At 56.4% G+C, this 17,273-nt stretch overlaps 1 protein-coding gene across 4 annotated transcripts; it reads left to right on the forward strand.

Annotated features, from left to right (window-relative positions):
* The first annotated feature begins 1,052 nt into the window (after positions 1-1,052).
* Positions 1,053-16,190, forward strand: GAL3ST1 (galactose-3-O-sulfotransferase 1). 4 transcript variants are annotated; one of them, XM_087423965.1, is made up of 3 exons: positions 1,053-1,130; positions 13,892-14,031; positions 14,746-16,190. In XM_087423965.1, exons 2-3 carry the CDS (start codon positions 13,901-13,903, stop codon positions 15,887-15,889), a joined length of 1,275 nt encoding a protein of 424 aa, XP_087280091.1. In that variant the 5' UTR covers positions 1,053-1,130; positions 13,892-13,900; the 3' UTR covers positions 15,890-16,190. The 4 variants fall into 4 exon arrangements, with proteins under 4 accessions (XP_087280091.1, XP_004429837.1, XP_087280093.1 ...); XM_004429780.3 differs by having other exon boundaries at positions 14,749-16,190; XM_087423967.1 differs by lacking the exon at positions 1,053-1,130 and adding an exon at positions 1,158-2,008.
* The last annotated feature ends 1,083 nt before the right edge of the window (positions 16,191-17,273 follow it).

Below are 17,273 nucleotides of genomic sequence, written 5' to 3' on the forward strand. Positions count from 1 at the left end.
AAGCAAGGGACAGGGTCAGGGCCTCTGGAGTCAAAGCCTGCTGCCCTAGGGGACGACTTGGGCCTGCCTGAGTGCATGTGCATCCCAGGGCCTTGGCAGGGTTGCCAGGGCAAGGCTGGAGAGGAAGCCCATGAGATAATGGAAAAGTCCCTGGCAGCCATGCTGATGTGGAATTTTCCCCATTCCGGAGTCACCCTGCAATGGCGGGGGCAGTGGGGCTCTGATGTGGCCCATGCTGCACTGGGTGGCCAACTGGTTTTGCACTGCCCACAGCTGGAGCTGAGCATTCCCGGCTCCAGGTGGGCATTAGTCCCTGTCATTGGCCCTGCTTCTCTGGGAAGGACCAGTTTCCTCTGGAGGGAAACCCCAGATTAGAAAAGGTGCGTCCTGATGGGGCACCTGCTGATGGTGCTGTGCTCAGCCCTGATGGGTGCCCTTCAAGGGGCGTGACCAGTTGGAGATCCGTCCCTTGCCTGAGCTTCCCTCAGGATTCTGGCACCATGCCCCACCCCTCTCATCCACATTTCGAATACCAAGAATGTGTGTCTCCAGCTTGCAAGGACTCTCAAGCAAGAGGCCATACCTTCCGTTGGATCCCCAGGGCTCCAGAAGCCCCAATAAAAATTCAGCAACTAGTCTAAACGCCTCCTTTTCCCCAGAGCTGGACTGCCCTCACTACCACCCCCATCACCATTACCACGCCACCTCGTTTCCCAGGCACCCTCGAATCCCTCCCAGGCTGGAAGCTCGGCCGAGCCTCCGAGTCCGGCGGCGGGACAATGGCCCTGTTGGCGCGTCGGAGACAAACGCGCCTTGTTGGGCCGGCGGCGGGGGCGCGGCGCTGCGCCCCGGCGCGCTGAATGCGGCTTCTGTGCGTCCTGGGCGGGCACGGAGGGGCCAGGAGGGGGCCGGGACCCGGGGCGCCCATTGGCCGCGGCGCCGGGGGCCGGGCCAGGCTGGCGGCCGCACCTGGCCGGAGCGGGTGCGGCGGTGGCGGCGGCGGTGGCGGCGGGGGTGGGGGCGGGGGCATGGTCCAGGCCCGGCGGGGACGGCCCGCCGCTTAGTAAGCGCCCGGGCGGCGCGGCCCGGGGCCGAGCCAGCACGCTAAGCACGAGAAGGACGGGGACAAGGTACGTCCTGGGGGCCCAGCACCCACCACCAGCTTGCTCCCTGCCTCAGTCTACCCCCTGGGGTCCCGGCTTTCGCTGCTGCAAGCTCCAAACTGGGACTGCGGGCGTCAGACCCTCAGAGCTGAGTGGTAGGGTGTGCTACACTACTGCTCCGGGGGTCTGGGTGCCCCTGGCGGCTGCTGGAGGGTGGGCAGGCTCGGGCCAGGGAGGGCGGAGGTTGGTGCTCTTCCTGCCCTTGGTTTTTTCCCCATGGCCCCCATTTTCAGGGTTTTCCCAGTCCCTGGCCATGCAGTGGGTGGGGCTGGAGCTGGGAGCCCATTAATGATTAATCTTGGACACAAGGCCTGAGCCTTGGGGGAGGAGGGGCAGGGATCTCCCCTCTTCCCACCAGCCTTCCCCAGAACCTGTGGTCTGAGCAGGGGCTGGGGGCCAGGGTAAGGGACAATCCCCTCTGCTTGAGGAAGGCCCTGCACTGTACCACAGAGGGGGCAAGGCCACCAAGGAGAGGCTTGTGGGAGTAGGACAAACCCTGGTATCCAGGAGGGGTCCCACAGGAAATCCAAGAGTTCCCCTGTTTCCTGGACCAGTGCACAGGAAGGGAGTCCAGCTTGATCTGCCCCCTTGGTGCCAAACAGCACAGGGCAAGACTGTGGTCCCTTCCCCGTGGGGCCCCCTCCGCACCTGCCTACAGCAGGAGAGGTGATGGGCGCACATCTGGCTGCTGTAACCCACACCAGTGGGAGCGAGTCGGGGGGAGAGGGCGGCAGCCCTGACATCTGATCATCTGGGTTGCCAGGGTGACAGGTGCCATGGAAATCCTCGGGAGGACCGTCCTGTTGGGAGAATCTGACCTCTTCTTTTACTGAGGTCTGGACAGGGTAAGGCTGTGGGCAGACCTGAGCCAGAACAGCCCCAATGCTGCTGTCCTGTACCTGTCCTTTGAAGGAGGCATTGCTTCTATCCCCACTATCTGGAGGGGGAAACTGAGGCTCAGGGAGATTCCGTGACTTGTCCAAGGTCATATAGTTCAAAGGTGGCTGAGTTGACTTCAAATCATAGGAGTCTTGCCCCGGCCCGTGTCTCAGGACCCCACCCCTGCCCAAGACCTGTCTGATCCTCTGGGGTCCTAGCCCCTTAGATCTGCCTGAGCTGCCCCAAACCCCTAGCTCAGGACCCCTCCCCCTTGCCTCCCTGGATCCCAGCTCTGCCTGACACTCGGGGGGTGGGCAGGCTGCTACCCTGGGAGCAGAGACAACGGAGCCCTGTTCCCAGCTGCCACCTCGGGCTGCTTCATCCCCGGCTTCTCACTCAGGCAGAGCCCCGCCTGAAGGAAGCTCCCTGTGGACAAAGGAGCCCACCTGCTTCCCGCGCATCCCCTTATCCGATGGGCATGGGTCTGATGCTCTGTAACCCACTAAGGGAGGAGTGTGTTCCCTCAGGTCCCTTCCTCTGGGCTCGAAGGGACTGAGTGCCAGCCCAGTGAAAGAGGCAGTAATTAACCTAGGAGACTGATGCCCAGATGGTGGAATTCCAGGCGTGGCAGCGGGCTTGTGAAGGGCTCCTTGCTTCGCTTTGACTGGGTGAGGAATATGGACAGCCCCTTTTAGGAGGCCTGGCCTGCTCCAGACAGGGAGGGCAGGATGGAGCTGAGGTGCCCATGGGGTTGGTGGGCCGGGGGGCTGGGGGAATTGCCAGGTCAGGAATGATGGTTGGGAGGAAGTGGGGTACCTTCTATTCCACCTGCCAGTTCCGGGGGAGAGATGAGGTGTGGCTTGGGCACCCCCAGACCTGGTCTCAGCAGTGCCCTGACTTGTCATGGGACCTTAGGTAAGTCCTTCCCTATTTGTGCCTCAGTTTCCTCAGGTGTGAAATCCGGGGGTTAGGGAATTGGGTCTGGAGCATGGGGCATATGGGTGCTTGGATGGGGAGGGTGGCCTTTCAGGAGTCTGCACTGGTGGGCCCTGCTTCTCTTGCCAGGTGGGTCTAGAAAGGTTATGATAGTAATTGGAGGTGTGTGCAGAGGGCTCTGCTTGCCTCATCTCGTTTGATCCTTACAGCAAACCCCTGAGACGGTCAATTTTCCCCATTTTTTGGAAACTGAGGCTCAGAGAGGGGAAGTCACTTGCCCAAGGCTGCCCAGCTGGGGAGTGGTGGAGCCGGGATTCGTAGCCAGAGCATCTCAGCCTCTCCAGGAGTGGAGAGGCGGGTGAGCAGATCCAGGGCATTGTGCATAGCGAGTGCTCTGCACCTTTTTAAAACCTTTACAGTCGTGGGTCGCTTAACGATGGGGATAGATTCTAAGAAATGCATCATTAGGTGATTTCGTTGTTGTGTGGACATCATAAGAGTGTACTGAGAGGGAACAAAATTTGCCACCCCAAAATGTTTCTCTTTAACATGAGGATTATTTTAGGCTGATGATTTTTAAGAAACAAAAGACTCAGAAAATTTGTCTTGTTACTTCTCCTTTAACTGCCTAAAATCATTCAGATAAAAAAAATCTGTCTCAGGAAGGGCTCTCACCTTAGCATCACGTGAACTAGGTGGCAGACAGGGAGGAGCCTAGAAAAGCCTGTTTGTTGGGCTCCCCTCTGTTCTTCTGTTTCTGTGTGGCCAAACACTTGTTTTCCAATTTTGCTCCTTTTCACCTGTGAATTTCCTTCCCTTTGAAGTCCCTGACTCTCCCCACCCCCAACATCTTTTGTCTTTAGCTGAGGGTGGTATTTAAGGTGAGGGCTTTGGCCATCTTGGTGAGTTACTTGGTTTTCCTGGGTTTCTCCCATGTATACATGTTATTAAACTTTTGTTTGTTTTTCTCCTGTTAATTTGTCTCATTTGATTTAATTCTTACCAGCCAGAAGAACCTAGAAGGGTAGAGGAAAATTTCTTCCTCCCCTACGGTACTTACACATACCTAGATGGTATAGCCTACTACATACCGAGGCTACATGGTACTAATCTTACGGGACCACTGTCGTATATACGGTCCATCATTGACCAAAACATTGTTTTGTGGCACATGACTGTATATGGTTAATATTTTTACACAAATAAGTAGGTGACATTCCTTTAAAAAACATTTCAGTCATGCCAGAAGGTACAGAGAATGATATTGCCAACTCCCACATACTCACCTCCGGGGTTCTCAGTAATTTTGGAGCTCGTGAAGAAGTGACTGACTTCTTGGTTATCCTGTGTTTCGCCACTCCCCAGTTAGAGCTGCTCTGAGGCGACTCAGATCTGCCATCAGGAGGGGTGGTGGTTTTGCCCAGACAAGGCAGTGTAGCAGCAAGAGCTATGGGCCTGCTCCTAGTTCTGACTTTGCGTTTAGCCCCTCCACAAGTTTCTGAGCCTCAGTTTCCCCACCTGTCACCTGGGTTAGCAGGTGACACTGGGAGGTTCTGTTGAGGTCGAAGGTGTGGTTGCCCTTTGAAACAGTAGAGATAGATAACCCTGCAGGATTGAAAAGTGCTTTCTGAATCAGCAAAGAACATTGCCCTATTCTCAGTCAGCTGCCAGGCCTGGTACCCAGTAGGCAGCCACTCCCCAGTCAAGGGGGCAGCAGGAGCAAGATGTCAGGGCTGACAGTTTGGAGGTGGTCCTGCAAGCCAGCAGGTTAGGGTCCAGCTGCAATGCCCCTCGGGGTGATCCTCCCCATCTTTACTCTAGCACCCTGCTTCAGAGGGACTCAAAGTGAGGAAGCTTCTGGATCCATGCAAGTCATTGCCCCAGCACTCCTGGACCAAGAGCCAAGCTCTCCCATCTGCACCTTCAACTGTGCAGCCCACACTTCCCAGCTTCTTCTCTGTCCCAGGCCCCTGCTGCCTTTTCCCCACTCAAGACACTGAGGTTCAGAGAGGGCAACGTGCCTACCATGGTCACACAGCGAGGTGGGGCCTGGTTCAGACTAGCTGCTTTTCTCTCCTTCTCCAGCCAGACTGCAATTTTTCAAAATGGAAAGATCTTCATTTTTTATTTTTTTTTCCAAAGTAATACAGACTCTTTGTAAAACAAAATTATATGTCTGTACGTATATATGTGTGTGTGTGTGTATATATATTTTTCACTTCATTGTGTATTGTGGACATCATTTTGAGTACATAATAGACCGTGAATGTCACATAATATTTTTAACCATCCCCTATTGTTGGACATTTAGGTTGTTTCTATTTTCCCTTTGATAAATAATACTGCGATGAACATCTTTGTGCCCCATCTCAGATCTCTTGTTAAATTATCTTCCTTGAACAAATTCCCACAGATGGAATTGCTAGATCTGAGGATGGGCTCTTTTAAAACTGTAATAGTTGTTGTCAAATACACACTCTGAGCACTGTAGGGAGAGTCCTTTTGCTCCACTCTTAAAAGTCTCCTCCAGTGTCCCCATGAGATTCTTTTCCAGCTACAAGAAACAGCCTAGGACACCCTCACCCACCACCTTCTCTCCCAGAGCCCTGTTCCTATGTGTGCACACTGAGCAAACAGCACAGATGCCCATCAGACAGGGAATGGTTCATGGGGATCGGTGGTTCCACAGAATGTTCTGCAGCCAATGGCTTTGGAGGCCCTTTATCTTTATCTCTGTGGAGGGCTCTTCCCCTCCCTGCTCCCGTAAGTGCAGGGTTCTTCTCCTTCCTCACTCTTTCCCTGGTGACTCCATTTACACCTCTGGCCTCAACTCCCATCTCTGTGCCCATGGGACCCAACCTCTCTCCCCCAAGATCTCCCTCTTGTGCTCCAGGCAGGGGATCCTACTGCCCTTTGGACATTCTATGAGCATCTCACACCTCTCCCAAACTCAACGTGTCCTAAACTGAACCTGACATCGCCCACCCGACCCCAACACTAAACTCGCCCCTCTCTTAGCCTTCCCCACTCAAGGACTAGCTCCACACCCAGCCAGCCAGTCACTCCTACAGGGCTTCTTTCTGCCCCTCCTCCACACCCAGTCACCCACCAGATGCTGTCCATGCCATGGCCTACAGGTAGCTCCAGTCCATCCCCCGGCCTTCTCCTGGTCCGGGTCATCTCACACCTGGGCAGCTGTAACAACCACCGTAGAGGTCTGCCTGCTTCTCCCACTCCTTCTACAGTTCCCCTACAGTTCATCCTGCAGTCAGATGGAATCCTACCTCTTCATTCCTCTTCAGTAGACCCTCCCAGGGCTCCCCATTGCCCACAGGATCCAGGACAGATTCCTTAGCATGTTTCCCTAAGCCCTGCATGTCCCACCTGCCCCTGCCCCCTTTCTGGCTGTGTCTCTTGTCTTCCCTGCCCACCCAACCTCTGACATGCACAAATACTGGACACTCCAGCCAGGCTGAACATTTATTAGTTTCTCAATTGCCCTGGGCCTTTGCACATGCTTTTCTCTCTGCCTGGCTCATTCTAGGGTAACAGGTGCATTAGTCAATGCTAGCTGCTGTAACAGATAAGCCCCAAATTCTGAATGTCTTAACACAATGACAGTTTAGTTGGCATTTCATGAAATCCAATTGGGTGTTCAGTGAGCTGTTATGCAGAGACCCAGGCTCCTCCCATCTCATGGCCATGCCCACCTCCAGATCCTTAGAGACCGCTCCATTCATCCAGCAGATGGGAAAAGTAGACCCCAGAGAAGGCCCGCCCACTTAACCTCCTCAGCTGCCATTCTGCTCACATCCCATTGGCCAGAATTCAGTCACATGAGGACACTGAGCTGCAAGGGAGGATGGGAAATGTAGTTTAGCCGTGTGTCCAGGGAGAAAAGGGAACAAAGTGCCTTTGGAAATCGGGAAATACACAGCAGCTTCTGCCACCGGAGCCCCCTACCCCAGGAAGCTTCCCTGACCACGCCCCTCCCGCCTCCCGGGCTGGATCAGATGTTTTCTCTATGCTCCAGCAAGCCTGGCCAATGCGTCCTCCATCACAGCACCTGCAGCTATCTGCTCCTTTCTCTCATCCCCAGGACTGCGAGCCCCGAGCTCGGAGCACCTGGCGTCAGGAACCCCGGCGCTGGCCACAGTGCAGGTGTTCAGTAAACACCTGTGGAACAGATCAATCTAAAACTCACTGTGGTCAGACAAAGATGTCCGTCCACCATCTATTGATATGTGAAAAGAAAGAGTTAAAAACAAAATGTGCTCCCCAAAAGAGACCCCTTCCACCATCTATAAGGATATATAGACAGGAAAACATGTGAGGAGGCTTGTGCTAAAGCTTTAAGGGTGGTAACCTCTGGGGATGAGGCTCTTTTCATCGTCGTCTTTGCATTTTTTTGTAATTGTCTGAATTTTTTTTCAGTGAGCATGTACTGCTTTTATAATTTGAAAAAATTTGTTTTTCGGTTGGGGGAGAACAAGCCAGAGTTGATGTCACTGATACTCTGGGAAGAGACTCCTCTCGCAGGGCTGGAGGAGCAGGTTCCGCCATCCACACTCTCTACTCTGGAAAGCTTTGCTTCATGTGGCTCTTTACTCGCCTTCCCACCCCACCCATGATCTCACCTCGTGCTCAAGAGCCTGACCTCCGTTCCCACCTGGACAAGGTTCTTACCCCGCTGTGATATTGGGCTTGTCATTTCTCCCCTTGAGCCTCAGCTCACTCCTCTGTAATGTAGGGGTGATAACAGGGGCTCCCTGAGAGGATTTTGAGGGTACGTGATGCATGGGAAGTCCTGAGCATGAGGCCGAACTCTGGTCCAGAGTCCACGCTCATAAACCACCATCCCTGCTCTTTGATGCCAGCTCTGCCCTGACTCACCCCCATACATCTGTCCTCAAGCTGTCTCAGCCCAGAAAAGATAAAATAACTCTCCCATGCCTCGAAGCCAATCTGGCACTCAGACAGATCCGAACTCCGGCCCCCCTGGAGCTGTTTAAGCTCTGGTATCTCATCGATGCGTGGGGCTGCTCCCAGGCTGAGCAGGGCTTTGGGGGAAAGGGCGCTCAGAGCAAAGTGTCGGATGCTTGCTGCTCCCTGGGAGGGGTTGGCAGCTGTTCAACCTATGAAAGTGCTCAGTGTTGGATAAACGACGGCCACAATAATGACTATTATTAATTGATGGTGACACCGGGATCCCTAGAGCCCCGTGCCTCAGCCACAGTGGGGGCCCTGGGCATCAGTGCTGAAGGAAGGATGAGGGGCTGCTTTTCTAGGCGCCCTCCGTTCACGGGCAAGGCTGAGAGAGGACAGACCTGAACCCAGTTAAGAGCGGGGTGCCAGAGATCCCAGTGCCTGGGCTGAGCTGGAAGGCCCCAGGGGGTTAGGGCCAGAGCCCCTAGAACTGCCTCTTCCTGCCGAGACCTTGGGAAGGAGCAGCATCACGGGGGTGGAGGCTGGACAGGAAAATCTCGTACTCTATCTCCTTGATGAAAGACTTGGAGCTCGGAGAGGTGAAATCTCATCAGACTCATTCTCCAGCCCTGGTCAGGTGCTGCACCTCCAGGAGGCCTTCCAGGCTGCCTTGCTCGCTCTCTGGGCTCCCACAGATTTTAGACAAACCTTGGTCTCTGGTTGTGTCTCAGCATCTTTAAGCCCTGGAGTTTGGCAAGTCCGAGTTTGGACTCTGTCTGGCTCTGTCTGCCCTCTGCTAACTGTGTGACCTTGGACAGGTGAGTTCACCTCTCCGAGCCTTGGTTTCTTCACTTGGGGAGTAGGCTAATGGTGTTGCTTGATGCACAGGGCAGCCTGAGACTTAAATGAGATGTGACTTAAGGAGCAATTAGCCACCCAGACGCACCTGCCTCCCCGCCCCCATCCCCCACTCCGTGGACTTGGAGCCAGTTAGCCTCCCCGCCCCTCCTGTGGCCTTTGAGCCTGTCTCTGGCTCTCTGCAGGGCTCTGCGGCTGCTTGTGTCCTTGGCCCAAGGACACCCGGGACCTTGCTGAGCCCCTGGATGAAGGAGCTGCCCCACTGCTGGGGTCCAGAGAGGGTCGGGGGCCACTCAGGGGGCAGAGGGCCAGGACAGCACCTGCAGGGTACAGAGACATGCCACCTGCTGTCCCCAGAGAAAGAACTCATGAATATTCACACCCGCGGGAGCTGAGGGAGCCAGCACACTGCTGGGTGTCATTGGAGCGTTCCTGTTTCCCAGTGACCGCAGAGGCAGCCTGGCAGTCAGAGGTGGCTCAGGTGGGGAGAAGGAAAGGGCAGCCAGCCAGGACCCGAGGTGAGTGTGCTTCCTCCACCCCTGCACAGGGGTCGCTGGGGGAGCAGGACATCTTGGGACTGAGATCTGCCTGGTGATGATGCTCTAGGCCAGAAGGTCTACCATCCTGGTCTTGGTTTCCCTGTGTGCACACTGTGGGGGATGAGTCCTGTTTCTCCTTCGTTGCCTGGAGGGTGCTGGTCTAGCCAAGCAGGAGGATTGCTGGGCCTGCCATGGAGCCAGCCATCGGCACAGATGGAGGTGATGTGGCTGGGGTAACCCAGAAGGGCAAGAATAGATGGGGTGGGCTATGGAGGGGGGACCATCTGCCCTGAGTGCCTGGGACTGTCAGCACTGTAGGCAGAGGAAGGAGACCCAGGTTCTAGTCCTGTCTCTGATGCTGCTGTGCTGTGTGACCTTGAGGGTGGCCCTGCGCTCTCTGAGCCTCCCTGCTGTGCCATCTTCCAGACTGGAGGCTGCGAGGCTCAGGCCACGCTGAGATTGTCCTTGGTATCCCATGGCCTTGGACCTGGGGCTGTCAGCTGCCTGGAAGCCTCCATCATGGGCCAGTGGGCACACATCTCAAAGAGGCCATGACTGGGACCCTGGGACGGTAATGATAATGATAATAGTAACAGTAGTGGCAGCCCATTCTCAGTGAGTGTCTGCTCTGTGCCAGCCTCTTGCTGGGCACTTTCCTTGTGGGATGCAGAGGATTCACACAGTACCCTGTGATGGAAGGAAAGTTGGTATCATCATTTTGGAGGAGAAATTGAGGCCCAGAGAGGGGCACAGCTTTGCCTAGGGCACACAGCAAGGAAGCAGCAGAACTGGGATTCAAACCCAGGACTCTGGTCCCAAGGTGCTGGCCCCATGTGGCTCTCACATGTGTGACTCACACATGTAGCTCTCGCACATTATCAGCCCTGGCCACGTTCTGCCCTGAGGGTCATGGGGGTCATTCATCAAACATTCACCAGGTGCCAGGCTTGGAGCGCTCAGGGATGAGTCACGACAAGGCTGGCCTGCAGCTGGGCACGGAAGGGATCCCTCCTCCCACATGCCCGGGCCCATGAACTAGGACTGGGCCCTGGTTAATAGTGATAATAATAATTAATATATATTGATCTCCGCCGGTGTACATGTGTTCTCTCATTCAAATCTCACAGCCTCATGACTACTTTCCCTCTAGCCAGCCTCCTGGCTGCCAGCCAGCCCCTCTCTGGGCCTCCATCTATCCAGGGGCTCTGCCTATGACCACGAAGGGCCCTGTCTGCCCCCATCTTACTGTTGCGTATCCATCGTGCACGTGTGGAGACGGAGGCTCAGAGAGGGTGAGCGACATGCCCAAGTTCACAGAGGCCAGGCAGGAAGGGAACTGCCAGCCTTGGATGCCCCAGGCTGCCAGCACAGGAGACACCAGCCAGCAGGGCCCCTCTGCTTCCCTGCCCTCATCCTGGCTGCCCAGCCCACAGAGGCCAGACCCTGTTGTGCTCCTGGGACAGAGCCCCCAGCCGTGCCTCGGCCTTCTGTGATGGAACCCCCCGGTGCACACGTCCTCCTTCCCTCGGGCTCAGGGCTGGGCCTGAACACGCCAGGCAGGGCTGCCATGGACAAAGCTGAAAGCTGCTGTTTGGAGGCCGACAGACCTGGGCTCAAATCCCAGCTCCGCCCCTGCCTTGCTGAGTGACCTTGGGCAAGTCACGTTACCTCTCAGAGCCTCAGGTTCCCCCTCTGCAAAATGGGGGTGACAGTGGGGTCTGCCTCCTGGGATAGCTGAGCGGAGTCAATGAGATGTTCTGGAGAAGCCCACCTCTAGGGCCTGGCCCATAGCAGGGGCTCAAAAGAGAAGCCAGAGGGGTGAGACAGCCCAGGGCCTGGCAGCTGGCAGGGCCTGGCACGGTCTGAGGAAGCCTGAGTGAGAGAATGAATGAATGAATGAATGAATGAATGAAGCAGTGATGCGGGGGAGGGGGCGTCCTGGGCGGGGCCAGGTGGTGCCTGATTGGTGGTTCTGGGAGGCCGATCTGCCCCCTGCTGCTTGGCCTCCTCCCCAGAGCCTGTGCCCTCAGCCCTCAGAGTTCCAGAAAGTTCCCTGGTGAGTGGGGCTGCTGGGGTGGGGGTGGGCCCTGGGGATTTAGGGAGGGCAGGAAGCCTAACCCCCCCATTTTAAAGTCAGAGAAACTGAGGCCCAGGGCCCCCCTCAGGGTTTGGCCCCGAGTCTGAGGCTCTCGCCTGGCCCAGGGCTCTGCCCTGTTTTCCGCCGGGCCCCTGGGGAGCAGGAGGCTGATGGGGCCGTTTGTGCTTGGTGGGGGGCCCTGCAGCCACTCCTTGTTCAGGGGGGCCCACCCTGAGGGTGACAAAGACAGAGGCCCGGAGCAGGTCCCCGGAGGCTCAGGAGGGGAGCCGCTAACACTCTTTGAGCGAAAATTATGTGCTAGTCGTTTTGTCAGCCCTCTCAGGAAGAGCCAGCGAGGGGGCGTACCAGCTTCCCCGTTTTACAGATGAGAAACTGAGGCCCCAAGGGGTTCTTGTGTTTGATACAAGGCCGGGGGCTTCCAGAGCCTGAGCTGGGCACCTCCCCCACCTGGGGCCCCTCCATGGCCAGACCTCGCCTGGCAGGCCTACCCCACATTCCAAGCTTTATGATCAATTATTTAAATATATCAAATTCATTTTATTGCCTTTTTCTGATTAAAAAAGTAATTCATACTCCTTTAAAAAAATGCAACCATTACAGAAATGTATAATATGGAAAACATTCCCTATATACCCCTCCCCCAGCTATGGGAGGAGACCACTGTTAAAATCCAGAATACTGTTCTCCAGTTGGTTTTTTGGGGCCTACATGTGTATTTACCTATATACATATATGGGGATTTGGGAGGCATAGTGTTCTGGAACTTTCTTTTTTCATATTAATAGATTATGGTGTGTTTTTGAGCCGGTCCACTTGGCTCCACCTTGTTTTTTTGAACAAGTACAGGTGACTCCATCTGGGAACGGGCCTTGGTTTGTGTGACGATCTCCCGCTGATGGTCGCTGAGATTGTTTCTCATTTTTTTCTATTTCTGACCAAGCTGCCATGACACCCTTGCATGTGTGACTTTGTCCAAGAGTTTCCGTAGACTAGTTGGAATTCAGAGAGCTTGTACCTTCCTCCTTTGATAGAACTGCCCTCTGGAAACTTCCACATTCTCATCCACCCTTGATCCTGTTCACCTTGCCCACCTAAGAGTGAACGGGGATATGTCATTTCACGAGGGAGGCCAAGTTCCCTCTTGTATAGTTTCTTCCTCAGCAAATTGCTTCTTCATGTCCCGTCCTGTGAGGGGAAATTTCTGGATGATGAGCAGAGGATTCAGGGACTGGCGCTGGCTGGTGGCATGGGCCTGGAGGAACCCTTCTCTGGGAAGGGTTTGTGGGTGCCATGAATAACTTTTCCAGGGGGAAGTGTGTGGGGTCCTCCTCCAGGCGGGCTGTTTGGCCTCTGCCCCCAGGGATAGTGGTGAGGTGCCGTGCGTGTGGTGATGTGCTGTGCATGTGGTCACGGGGCAGCACGCGTGACCTCTCGTGGCCTCAGGGCCCTGTGCAGCATGCACCGGAACAGGAGTGGAAAGTTTTGTGCCTTGGCCTTGTAGCTAAGGGGAGGTGGGAAGGCCCCCTGAGCCCCAGCCCTCCCCTGGACCCCGTCCCTCAGCATGAACTGCCCCCATTTCAGCTCATCCTCAGTCCCTGCTGATAGGGTGTCACAGTTAGACCAAAAAACTCCCCCTAAACCAAAAACAACCAAAAAACCAGGATACCCCGTTAAAGTTGATTTCCAGGTAAACACTGAATAATTTTTAGTATAAGTATGTCCCATACAGTATTTGGGATTTACTTATACTAAAAAAACCCAATTTATTTGTTGTTTATCTGAAATTCAGATTTACCTGGGCAGCCCTGCCTGCTAGCAATGGAGAGGAGGTGGGTGTGTGGGCAGAGGCCTGGCTAGCTGTGTGACCTGAGCCTTCTCCTTCCTCACTCGGAGCCCCAGTTTCTCCACCTGACTTCCCTACAGACCCAGGGGCACAGGGCCAGTGAAGAGAGATGAGGAGCCCTGGCCCCTCCCTGGGCAGCTGGGAAGGGTGGCACAGGGGACGGGTGGGACTGTCTGGGCCTTCTGAAAGGTGAGGGATTCAGGCTCTGGGGAGCCCCTGGGCCCTCCCTGTAGACTGCCCTGACCCCAGGCCTGGGGAGACAGGGCACTGGGAGAGGGTCTTCTTTTCATTCCTAGGAAATGGTTTCATTATGAGGTATAAAATATAAACTAATGAATGCCCGTGTATCCGCCCCGCCACTCAGCTTAAAAATTAAAACTGAACCAGGCAGTAGAACCTTCTCCTGACCCAGTCCCCAACCTCTCTCTGTGTTGGCTTCGCCCACCGGCTCTGTCTGCAGCCCCACGGCTGTGTCTCCCCATGTGTTTGTCTCTCTGTCCCTGTCTGGACCTTGCTGGGGGGCCACAGAGCTGGCGAAGGCAAGTCCCAATGTCGAAGGCTGCCCCTCAGCCCATCTAGGCCTGGGGCAGCAGTGGAGGCTCCCTGGGGCCGGCCTCCTGATGCTTGCCCTGCTCTGTGCCCGCCACAGGTGTCTGAGATGCCGCTGCCGCAGAAGAAGCGCTGGGAGTCCATGGCCAAGGGGCTGGTGCTGGGAGCACTCTTCACCAGCTTCCTGCTGCTGCTCTACTCCTACGCTGTCCCCCCACTGCATGCTGGCCTGGCCTCCACGTGAGTGGCCCTCCTGGGCGGCTGAGGGGTGGGGGTGAAGGGCACCCTGCACCATGCTGTGCCAGGCAGAAGTCACTGTGTAACCCTGGGCCTCAGCGTCCTCATCTGTGAAATGGGCATAATAACAGAGCCTGCCTCATGGAGCATGAGAATCAAATAATAACGTTTGTGTACAAGGCTCGGATCATCATCACTGAGGCTCCAACTGGGCTGGAAGGTGGGAGTGACTTGTCCACGAGCACTCAGCGGGCACAAGGTTTGGATTTAAACTGGGGTCTGCCTCTAAGCCTGGCTCCTAACCCTGAGGCCATCCCACCTCCCCACTGGGCTGCTCAGCCCAGGCCTGGCACAGCCTGGGCCCTTAGTTGGTGGTAATAAATTGAACTAGAAGAAATTGCTGATAATTGACCATTTGGGGCTTAAAAAATTTCCTGTGGTGCAACCTGAAGCTAATTCCTGATAAATGTAGATGCGGTGGCCAAGAAGGAGACAAGAACATGCATGCTCGTCCCTTTGACCTCACACCACCACCACCAATAGGGCCTGTTGTTTTCCCCATTTCACAGAGGAGGAAAGTGAGGCCAGAGAGGCCAAACCACGCCAGGCTGGTCCCCCGTCCCGGCTCCCCTGCCACCACTGTCCCCAACAACCCTGCTGTCTAGTCCCCAGGGCCCGGGCAGCCCCTTGCAGCTCTCCCCACCTCTCCATCCCCAGCAGGACCCCGGAGGGCACAGCACCCTGCTCCCCCGCCCCGAGTGAGCCAGAGACGGGGACCCGGGCCAATGGCTCGGCGGGAGGGTGCCAGCCGCGGCGGGACATCGTGTTCATGAAGACGCACAAGACGGCCAGCAGCACGCTGCTCAACATCCTCTTCCGCTTCGGCCAGAAGCACGGGCTCAAGTTCGCCTTCCCCAACGGGCGCAACGACTTCGACTACCCGGCCTTCTTCGCGCGCAGCCTGGTGCAGGACTACCGGCCCGGCGCCTGCTTCAACATCATCTGCAACCACATGCGCTTCCACTACGACGAGGTGCGGGGCCTCGTGCCGCCCAACGCCACCTTCATCACCGTGCTCCGCGACCCCGCCCGCCTCTTCGAGTCCTCCTTCCACTACTTCGGCTCGGTGGTGCCCTTCACGTGGAAGCTCTCGAGCCAGGACAAGCTGGCCGAGTTCCTGCAGGACCCGGATCGCTACTATGACCCCAACGGCTACAACGCCCACTACCTCCGCAACCTGCTCTTCTTCGACCTGGGCTACGACAGCGGCCTGGACCCGGGCAGCCCGCAGGTGCAGGAGCACATCCTGGAGGTGGAGCGCCGCTTCCACCTGGTGCTCCTGCAGGAGTACTTCGACGAGTCGCTGGTGCTGCTCAAGGACCTGCTGTGCTGGGAGCTGGAGGACGTGCTCTACTTCAAGCTCAACGCGCGCCGCGACCCCGCCGTGCCGCGCCTCTCGGGCGAGCTGTACCGGCGCGCCACCGCCTGGAACGTGCTGGACGCGCGCCTCTACCGCCACTTCAACGCCAGCTTCTGGCGCAAGGTGGAGGCGTTCGGGCGCGAGCGCATGGCCCGCGAGGTGGCCGCCCTGCGGCGCGCCAACGAGCGCATGCGGCGCATCTGCATCGACGGGGGCCGCGCCGTGGACGCCGCCGCCATCCAGGACGCGGCCATGCAGCCCTGGCAGCCGCTGGGCGCCAAGTCCATCCTGGGCTACAACCTCAAGAAGAGCATCGGGCAGCGTCACGAGCAGCTCTGTCGCCGCATGCTCACGCCCGAGATCCAGTACCTGATGGACCTCGGCGTCAACCTGTGGGTCACCAAGCTCTGGAAGTTCGTTCGGGACTTTCTGCAGTGGTGACATCCCGCCTGCCCGGAGGCCCCCCTGCCTGCTCTCTCGCTGAGGAGGGGCCAGGCAGGGCCCGCTGGCCTCCCCAAGCCCCTCCTGGTGCCACCCCCGCCCCGGGGTGAGGTGGGGCTCCTGCAGGGACACGGCAGGCCAGGACTGGGCCCACAGCACACCGGGCCTGAGATCAGTATTTGATTAATTATAGCTTTTTTTATTAAATCCCCTTCCCTCCAAAAAAGAATGTTCTATTTCCTGCCTCCCCTTAAAGGGGAGGCTTCGGAAGTAAAGGAATTTGATGTTGTGTTTTTGTTAATCAGCCTCAGTGGTGCTGACTGGCTGGGCCCGGGCGGGTGGTGACTGGTGCAGACTGGGGGACCCCAGGAGAGCACCGTGGGCACCTGTGTGAGTGTGTCTGTGGGACAGAGCCCAGGGGTGTGGCAGGGTTGGGTGTGCACCTGTCACATGCTGAAGCCCAGTGTGGTTGAAGGACCCCATGAGCTACCAAGACCCGGAAGAGCCTGTGTGTGTGTGTTTGTGTGATCATCCGGGGGCTATACTAGTCGCTTATTCCAGTTGAACTCTGGTTATGTGCCTGGCACTAGACTAAGTACTTTGTGGGTGTTATCTCAGTTCATCTTCATCAAAACTCAGCAATGTGGGGACTGTTATAATCTCGTGCTAGAGATGAGGAAGGGAGCTCAGAGAGGGAAAGTCACTTAGCCAAGGTCACACAGGAAATAAGTGGTAGGACTGGAGCAAGGGCTGGGGAGGGTGGAGTGTATGGCCGGATCCAGATAGAGTCCAAGTGTGTGTGTGTGTGTGTGTGTGTGTGTGTGTGTGTGACAGGGAGATGGAGAGCTCTCAGTGGAGCGTTGAGCAGCCTGGGCCCAGGCTAAGAGTTCCTTGTGCAATCTCATTAATCCTCGCGATAACTCTCTGAGGTAGGCACAATTACCGTCCCACGTTACAGATGTGCGAATTGACATTCTGAGAGTGGAAGGGACTTGTCCGAGGTCACGTTGCGGGACGTATCAGACCCAGAACTAAACCATCTCCCTGGGACCCCAAACCCCTTCCATCTCCAGTGCCTGTTCACCCCCTCCCTGCCTGCCCCCTTTCCCCACTGACCACTCCAGGCTGCCTCACTGTCTGCTTGTGGTCCAGCCCTACCCAGGCCCTGGGTTTCCCCCTTCCACCCCGCGATTCAGTTTAATTAATCCAAAAAATATTTGGTATTCATCAGGTATCTGTTGTGCCCTCCAGCCCTGAGCTGGCCCCGAGCAGCCAGCAGCCAGCAAGTCAGCCGAGGCCCTGCTGGAGCTCATGTCCAGGGAGGAAGATGGCGGCCAAGCAACCAAGGCAGGTTGGGTATGACCAACCAGGATGGGAATGCAGC

This window comes from Ceratotherium simum, chromosome 35 (assembly GCF_057802395.1).
Source record: "Ceratotherium simum simum isolate JZ-2026a chromosome 35, ASM5780239v1, whole genome shotgun sequence".
NCBI lineage: Eukaryota > Metazoa > Chordata > Mammalia > Perissodactyla > Rhinocerotidae > Ceratotherium > Ceratotherium simum.